Below are 9,401 nucleotides of genomic sequence, written 5' to 3'. Positions count from 1 at the left end.
CCGATTGCCCCGTTTTGTTCCGCGTTCATTACCGCGTTACCGGCGGCGCGTTACGTTAATGGGCGACGAAATGTCCCGAGATGTCGGCAACTTGGCGCGATACTACACAAGTCGAACGGGCGGTTTAATAAAGACACGCCTTTGTGAATCAAAGATACGGCCGTGACTGCCGGCCGCTAAAACTTACGCGACGAGATATATGAGAATCGAGATTATGAAGCATTCACGAACGGGCGATCGATGTATATCACGGTATTCCGTTATTCGAATTACTCGATACGACGATATCACTATCAGCTCTCTTTTTCCCTACGGAGAGAATCGGACGACACGATAAATCACACGACAATTCCGGCACAGCGTTCAAAGCACGACACGTTACGAGATAAATGAATAATGCCACGCGAGTGACCAGACATGGCGGCGCGGGACGAACGACTATCACCCACGAATATCATACATACCTTTGCCTCGACGTCTCTGTCTCCGTTTCGACGTCTCGAGTGAGCGATTCGCGCGACACGTTCATTTCGACAAAACACTTGATACGTACATACATACATACACTCGTAAATTGTTGAACACGCACGGCGCGCGGTACTCGCGTAGCGATTTTTCCCGCGGCCCGCGAAACGAGGAAGCAGGAATACCAATCACTGAAACAAGCTCGTTCAGAAAACAGCACGAAGCACAGTGACGGGTGACGAAACTGACGGGCGCGCGCGGAGCACAAGCACTTTCTACCTGTGCGAAATTCCTCGGGAAAATAACTGATTGACTTACGCAAATAACACTACTCCGAGCGTTGACGGGAGCAAGTGGCGAGTTCGCTCATCGTCAGAAACAACGCCGAAAAAAGGCGAAAACACGCCGATGTCGCCGTTAGTACGGATGACTGTGCGGTGCGTAGTACGCCGCCGCATCGAGTCGCCGCGCCGGCGCCGGCGGCGCGGAGCGGCGGGACGTGATTGGCCAGATCTGGGGGCTCGACTCACGAGCCAATCGCGTTCGAGTCTCTCCCTACTGTGCGGCGGCTCTGATGGCTGGCGGCGGTAGCGGCGTAAGTAATACGTGACACGTTCAACGGTCGGATCGCGCGAGACGTTGTCACTCGTGTAATTCTTTTCTCGTGAATGAAAAGAAATCCGGTTGCGGAGTGTTGCAAAGTGAACGTACGCCGAATATTCCGTTCCTTCTTGTGTCGAGTGAAATGAGTGGGATGCTGTCGCTGGGCGAAATGGATACCGAATGCCGTGCTCGACTCCGTACGTGTGTGTCTCCCGTCTTTCTTTCGGCTGTGATTTGGCGGATCTACTGCAGTGCTCCGGCGATCGGTGAGTGAATTTTCTTTGAGAAATAAGTATTTTGAAGCGCGATATATCCGAATTTTAATAGAATTATTGTCCCGCGTGTCACAGTGAGACGGTATAACCTCGAAAACGTCTTTTGCTTTCGTTTCGATTTCTACTTCGAATAAGTGAATCGCGTGGAAGCCGGATGCTTGAAACTCTTGTTTAAGCGTGGGAATTAATAATCAAAAAGAGTGATTGAAGAGAACGATCGCGCGTTTGGCGTTCTCACTTTGCCTGTCGCGATCGCAAACGAGCTTGCTTCGAAAAATGCGTATGAATATATTCGAGTGCGAACAAGCTGAAATGTGCATCCACGAATACAATTTCGTTTTTCGTTAAACAACAGGCACGTAATTCGCTCGTTCACATAATTCGTCACGTAAGCACGTTCAAATTTATTTGTACGTGTGCTTTTTTATTCCTCATCTCTATTTTGTAGAAAATTAACGTAATTGTGTTGTTTGTAAAAATTTCTTCGCGATCGTTCTCGCAGCGCGGTGATCGTGCATACCATAAAAGACGATGAACCATCGCCGCCAAGATACTTAAAAATTATAAAACATTCCCTGTGTTGCTTATTCCCCGAATATTTTATTCGTTTTGCTTACAAAATTTTTCCATAAACGAGGCTACTGCATCGCATTTCGTGCTCTTGCAGATTTATTAGCAAGAAAAAGAAAGAGGCGCTTTTTAAAATGGAATTATTGCAACAAATTTTTTTTCTGATAGCTCATACACGTGACAGTACGTTACAAAAACTCATGGCTGACATTTTAGCATTAATTAGATGGTATTTATTTTTTACAAGCGTTTAAAAAAATTTTGATGACGTTAATCACTATATTAATTCGCTCAACACAGTGTGCGATTTTAGAAGAAACGCATTTACTTTTTTTCCTTCGCGACACACTTTTAATCACATCGGCGAGGAATTTTTTGATACAGCTATGGATGACGATATATATGTAACCCTAGATATATTAAATCCTGTATCTATAATCATTCTATCATGAATAATTCATAATGGCCTTTTGTACATACACTTTTTATGTATATACATGATGATCTTACCTGATCGATGAGTCAAACGATATTCTCGAGATGGTATATATATTTCATTTAATTAAATTTCTACGCATCTCATTCCGACTCTATCAACTTTTACTTTCTTTCATCGTGACATAAATAATAATTCTAGTCAAGATTTCTCATAGAGATTTTTCCTTTGCATTGATTTAATAAATCAAATAAATAGAAGTGAAACAATTGAGTTGTAAAACAATGCAGCGTACTTATCCGCCGTATTTAATTAATTATGCATTTTATTTATATAAAAGTCATTTATTTAATCAAATTTTAATTTTAAAAACTTTGATCAAATTCTGAATAACTTAATCGACGATTAATCCAAGCAGAATCGTTCACAGTAAAATTTCTAGCTATGTAATTTATTATTTCTAATTTAATCTTCCTTTCGAATAACAGAAAACAAATAATTCGATTTATAATTAGTTGGTCGATCGCTAATTAAATTAATTAAATCCTAAATGGAAGCAATCCTGATAGTACTTCGTCGATGATCACATCAATAAATTTTCGTACATTAATTGAATATAGTTGAAGCATATTTTCGCAGGATTGAGGGTTGAAGGGAAGGGAGAGTGAAAAATTATTGGGTAACAAATATGATCAATAAGATGACGGCGACGTTAAATTCTTGGAGTACGGTCTCGTTTCCATTCTAATTGATTCTTATTTTTTTACTTTGAATTCTTCTATTCTTGCAGCTTTTTGCCTAACAATTTATTGTTGGAAAATAAAATTTTATCTTTATTCTGAGCACTTTTTTTAATTATTTCAAATCGCCGCAATTTCTCGGCTAAAATCACGTCATAAGTCTGCTTGCCGAGTTGAATGTGATTGGTTGGCTCCGCGGATAAGAGCCAATCATGTTCGATCGCTCAGCCAGCAAGTTAGCTGTTTTGCCGGCGCTTGCTTGCCGCTTGCGTTTTCCGTGTGTCACGACTGTCGCGGAGAGATTTAGGTTAAGATTGTTTAGAATCGAGACTATCCACGAAGAAAGCGATTATCCGTATTATTTACAAAGGTACGTGGAATGTGACAATCGTGCTCATCTTTCGTTTACTAAAAATGATTAAAATTATCATGACATGAAAATAACGTGACGATTTAAGTGCAACCATTCACTCTTTTCTACTGCGTAATTTCTTTAATGTATTAAATGTCGTTTTTACATATGACAGATGAGCCGAAAGGAAGCATTGTCTCAGTTTATACAACAAATTCATGGACGACCTGTCGTCGTAAAATTGAACAGCGGTGTCGATTACAGAGGTAGATGTTTACCCATATAATGTTGACATATATCAACATTTATCTATATTGGCTCATCTACAATAGCAGTAAGAATAGATGCAATAAGACGTAACCAGTAAGCTATTGATCAACCACAGTCAATTATTCTTGAATTGTAAAAATCCCATAGTCAATAGCTTACTGCTTACATTTTACTGCATACTCTTGCGGCTAGTGTAGACGAGCCATAACATTGATGTATTAACATTCACTAAGTTGTCTATATTGGCCTAGTTTACACCGATCTTTTGATACGCGTATAGAATAGTATATTTGAGCTGATCAGCCAATAATCAAACTAATTTAAGAGCCAATTTCACCAACCACGATTAGCTTAACCGACGGTTAAAGTTAGTAGGGTGGATTCATTTCTATTGGTCAATCCTGTTAACTGTAACCGTCGGTTAAGCTAACCGTAGTTGGTGAAATTGGCCCTTATTAGTTATTTATTATTTAATACGCGTATCAAGTGATTGGTGTAAACTAGGCCATCAAAAAATCAAGACTTTTCCGATAGAATCAATTGTTTTTATCTGTATCAGTTGAACGTCTTAAAAATTCAATTTGTCCATTTCTATCAACGCAGTTTAATTTTGATCTTGGTTTAACTTACTTGTCATCTTTTCGTAGTTCTAAAAGTTAGAAAAAGATAGAAAGCAAGTTAAACCGAGATTAGAAGTTAATCTACATTGGTAGAAATGGGCATTAGTGAATATTACAAATTTTGAATTTTAAAGTTTTCTTTAAAAAGAAAAACGTTTGATATAGTCTAATGCAATGTAATATTTGCAGGTGTATTGGCTTGTATAGATGGTTACATGAATATCGCACTTGAACAAACAGAGGAGTACGTTAACGGACAATTAAAGGATAAATATGGGGATGCCTTTATACGGGGGAACAATGTTCTGTACATCAGTACCCAAAAGCGTAGGAATTAATCGTGATATATAAGTAAATAAAAACTAAATGTTTATTTAATAAGCATCTAAAAAAAAAAAATTCATCTTTACATGTATCTTTAACAACTTGTACTTCTAAGCATATAATAATTCCAGATGAGACAATTTTTATACCATATAATAAATGCGATGCTTCTATACGATGTCTTTTGTGGATAGCGAAAACTTAATACACTGCTACAAGATTTATTTTACTCATGGTTTGCTACCGGCTCTTCATTTGACACCGTATCATTTGACTCAGTAATGATCGTATTTGCATTTTCATTTATTTGTAGTCGCATATTGTCTATCTGGGATGAATCCGTCTCGTCATGGACTGTAAGATTACCGTCTTCGTTTAGAGTGTCCATATTCGTATCATCGATCAACCTTGATCTCTTAGCTTCTGCCTCCTGCTCTTTCTGCTTTTGGAGTCTTCTTTGAATAGCCAGTTGCTTGTTTCTCTCAATTCTTTGTTTTACTTCGTCACTCAATTCGTTAGCAATAGTAGTATTTGTATGTACTTGTGAATTTTGCGTATCAGTGGATTGCATTAAAAGGTTGTCGAACGCATCCTCGCATGAAGTGCTCGGACCAGGAACGGAAGCTCGCGTTTCAGCCTGCTTTTGTTTTTGAATTTGTTCTGTTATCAGCAAATCAAAGTCGTCCAGAGGAGCGCTTTCCTGTTGATCCTCATCATCTTTATCCATGTCATCATCGTGGGTGATCAAATTATCATCCGATAAAATCATATCCAGCCGATATTTCTTGATAAACACTTGCAGATCTTTCTTCGTCCCCAGTTGCTCGACTCTCGTGAGAAAATCATCGAAATGATACTTAGGAAACAATCGGTAGGACCAGTGTTCCAATCTCTTCATGATTCTGTCAAGGTCCGTTCTTTCGTGTCCCTTGCCGTTGAACTTGAAGCCTTCGAAGTACTTTTCGATGGTTTGGATACCATTCGGGCCTTTCAATCTTTCTGTATTAAGTTTGGGCACAGGATTTCTCACTACGTGTGACTTGGATTTTGATGGATCGACTCTCCGCCCAGTTCCCGTCTCATTGTCGGAAGTCCCATCCCCCGCTTCCCCGTGGCTGTCACGCTCGTTGTTAGAGTCTTGATTCTCGTAATGCTCTATGATATCGTCGTCACCCTCGTAATCCGGAACATCCGCCATGATGGTATGAAGTGTCTGTTGATTCAGTTTGACCACTGCTTAGGCAGATTCCTGAAAAAATATTTACTCATTTAGAGATAATTGTAGTTATCAAACTGAGGAAAATCCTAGATTTGCAATATATTCTTTAAATTAGTGTTGTCCAAGATTTGTAATTCTGAATATTGAATTGAAGTGTGTTGGCGTTTATGTCTGTTGTCTTCCTTTTCCTACTTCCATTAAAGAAAAAGGAAAGCATAGGTACATCACATCAAGCCAGCACTCAGAATTACAAATCTTGGACAGCACTGCTTTAAACAATTAACCTAATCTGACCCTAATTTTGGATGCATTGAGAATAGTGTACAAATTAATAAGAAAAATCAATAAGACCGTCTGAGAAAGGTTAATGTATAGCTCTGACCAAGAAAGGACAGAAGTTTCGTGTAAAAAAAATTGTAACAATCAGTTGGAGACGATGATGAGAGTAATCCTATCCCGGAAACTTGAAAAATAATAATTTTGGGCCAATAGTTCTTTTTTTATCACGACAAAATCGAGGCGAAAGACAGTTTCTCATATCGAGCTGTATTGAATCTAAATGAACGAATTTGAAATTATAGGTTAGGGGCTTACTTAGGCGTTCAGAGACGCAGTCTCCTAAAACTCGCTGTCGTCCTGCGACTCACAGCTACCCTTCCCGTCCTCCATAAACTTGTCGAACTGCCCGTCCGACTTTTTCATCCGCTCCAAGACCGACACGAGCAGCTTCTTATTCAGCCGATCAGTCTGCGTTATCTCCCGCACGACGGACTCGCACTTCGGTTCGTCCTGCGCTCGTTCGTTCTGCAGCTTCTCCAACACGTTGCCGTCCCGCTCCATCGGGGTTCCAGGCATCTCTCCCGTTGTTGTCACAACAGACGCTGTTTGAGACGTTGCGATTGTTGCGAATCGCGGACAACCTGTGATCTACAGCCGCGTGAAGTCGTGAACACGATGAAATACCAGGACGTGTAAACGAAATATCGACACGAACGTCAAAATACTGCTAACCGACGTCAGTAGATCTGTTCTTTATCTACACCTGCACTAATGTACACTCGTTGTATAAAAAAAAAAATGAAATAGATATCTATTTGAAGTTTAGCGAAAGCGAGAAGGAAAGTTTCAAGTGTAGTTCAATGCAGTGATAAATACTGATAAAGAACATGCCGCAAGATGACGAATCGATTAATCGACCTATCGCTCTTTCTTTGAAATTGATATCTCGATTGTCGCCTAGTCGATGTTGCATTGTTCTTTACTTTTTCTTTATTAAATCACCGACAAGAGAAGTGTTATTAAAGAACAATCTTCTATCTAGGGTAACTTCGACTAAACTTCGATTAACTCTTTGCCAACTGTGCGAGTTACTAATAATAACCATTGAATACTGCAACATTTTTGCGATTCGCATCGCTCTTGAAAATTCCATTTCTCTTTCTCGTTTCTTTCTTTTTATATTGCTTCAAATTAATTAAAAGTAAAACAGGTAGATTTACCTTTTCATGTTCATTTCTACCAATTAATGTAGATTAACTTTAATCTCGGTTTGAAATTACTTTTTATTTTTTTCTAATTATAAATTTAATTCTAATTAATTAATTTAATTTAATCTACATTAATAGAAATAGTCATTAGTCATTTGTAATAGTAAAATAGATAATGAAACGGGTAGATCTACTTGAACGGTCGGTAAAGTGTTAATCGGCGATTAATTCAACCGACAATGTTGCAAGCAACAAAAAAATTGAATAATATATAATTCGGTGTCTCTAATTTAATCTTTTTAATCCAATCTCTATATACGTTAAACAATAAAAAATTAATAATTCCGTTTATATATGTTAACAATAATGAAAGAATACAAAAGTATTACTTGACAAATTAGCCGATTAAATTAATCAGAGGTTGATCGAATCTTGATACCTTCTCGATGATTAGGTAAACCAACAAATTTTTATCAAAAGCAATTCATCGATCAAGACATTTTATTTAATTTTCAAAATATATGATTTTATTAATAAAAAGTAATAGAGCAGTAAGTCATAAGCTAAAAGAAAATGAAACCTTGATCGAGGACGAAAAAGCGCGATTTATCATTTCGTATAACTAAAAGCCGCACGTGAGCGCGAGTATGTTAATCGGATCAGCATCTCAGCGATTACGCGAGGAAAACAGGTGTCGCAAGGCCGAGACGTGCCAGGAGGCTGATTTATGTCGCGATGTCACATTCAAAAACTAATAAAGCGACGATCTGAAACTGGAATGACCTAACTTGTTGGAAGCGCAAATATCTCGACCACGAGTTCGCGTCCAAGAACGAGCGCCTGATAAAATCGAAAACATTTCCATCAGTAATACCGAATCTATTGCCAATCTATCTACTGAATATCCATTAAATGGATACTCCTCAAATTAATTACATTTAATGTAATCACACTTGGCTCTCGTAGATCCGTCTATAGACAACTATAGGGCAATATCGATCATTCGGCTTAACTTGTCAAGTAACATGTATATTATTTCGTTATGGATGGAGTTATCAATTTCTTGTTGGACAAATAAAAAGATTATAGATAAAAAATATATATTTTTTTAAACGATGAATTAATCTTTCTATACCACTAAAAAAATATTGTGCATTTTTGTTCTTAAAATGGTTTAACACTGATTGTGAGGAGGTCACTTCTTCATCACTAGTAAATTTTTTCCACGCAAATTGGACTTTAATTTTGAAAAATAATAAATAATTTTTAGAAATAATTTTTTCCTTATCGTTAAACCATTTTAAGAACAAAAATTTAGAACATTTCTTTAGTGATAGAACAATTAATTCATTGTTCTAAAAAATAAATTTTTTTTTATATCTGTGACTTGAAACTTTTGAATCTTACTACAAGTTTAGGTACAGTGTACATAGGTCGTTTGGAATTCCGCAAAAGAGAGCGGATTCTGGTTTGCCAACGTCGCGTACTCATGCAATAGTGAGATCTAGATGACTAAAGTGACTAAACGTATCGAAATGCACAACATATCATTTTCGCAGCAAATAAACATTGTGTTTTCGTCTCGAGAAACGAATAATACTCCGAGTGTATTGGCGCGATTATAACGCATAACTTTCGATCTGTCATGACTTGTAGCATATCCTCAAAAAAAGACGATAAATGCTCGTTCTTCGGTTTATTTCAGATATAGGACGGTTGTTTATTGTTTTCGCGCACAGAGCACTGTCCGCGTAGAGGTTTTGGCGTCTGGCAAACGTCCATTCGTGCCCTTGCGTCTCATCCTTCATCCTCTCGCTATGTGTCGAGATGTCCGGAAAGATCTGCCTGGCACATGTACATACGCAAAGATACAGAAACGCGTATTCTATTCATGTTAATGTATTTTTTGTTTAATCGTAAGATATTAATTGATTGATCTTCAAATGCTAGCTTTAATGCTCAAAAGCGACTTATAAGAAAATATAATGAAACATATATTCTTTCCCCGATTTTGATGAACTTTTGAATATGTTTATAGTA

General features: G+C 37.9%; 2 protein-coding genes across 2 annotated transcripts; one reads left to right on the top strand and one right to left on the bottom strand.

Annotated features, from left to right (window-relative positions):
• The first annotated feature begins 3,347 nt into the window (after positions 1-3,347).
• Positions 3,348-4,833, top strand: LOC112457492 (U6 snRNA-associated Sm-like protein LSm6). Its single transcript, XM_025020596.1, has 3 exons — positions 3,348-3,459; positions 3,617-3,707; positions 4,521-4,833. The coding sequence occupies exons 2-3, from the start codon at positions 3,617-3,619 to the stop codon at positions 4,667-4,669; spliced, it is 240 nt and encodes a 79-aa protein (XP_024876364.1). The 5' UTR covers positions 3,348-3,459; the 3' UTR covers positions 4,670-4,833.
• LOC112457489 (protein TIPIN homolog) lies at positions 4,680-6,557 on the bottom strand. Its single transcript, XM_025020593.1, has 2 exons — positions 6,469-6,557; positions 4,680-5,904 (listed from the first exon to the last, which is right to left on the bottom strand). The coding sequence occupies exon 2, from the start codon at positions 5,851-5,853 to the stop codon at positions 4,882-4,884; it is 972 nt and encodes a 323-aa protein (XP_024876361.1). The 5' UTR covers positions 5,854-5,904; positions 6,469-6,557; the 3' UTR covers positions 4,680-4,881.
• Positions 6,558-9,401: the final 2,844 nt, after the last annotated feature.

Source organism: Temnothorax curvispinosus, unplaced genomic scaffold (genome assembly GCF_003070985.1).
Source record: "Temnothorax curvispinosus isolate PA1 unplaced genomic scaffold, ASM307098v1 QBEX01007785.1, whole genome shotgun sequence".
Lineage (NCBI taxonomy): Eukaryota > Metazoa > Arthropoda > Insecta > Hymenoptera > Formicidae > Temnothorax > Temnothorax curvispinosus.
Note: the sequence above shows the minus strand (reverse complement) of the source record. Positions and strands in the feature narration are given on the sequence as shown.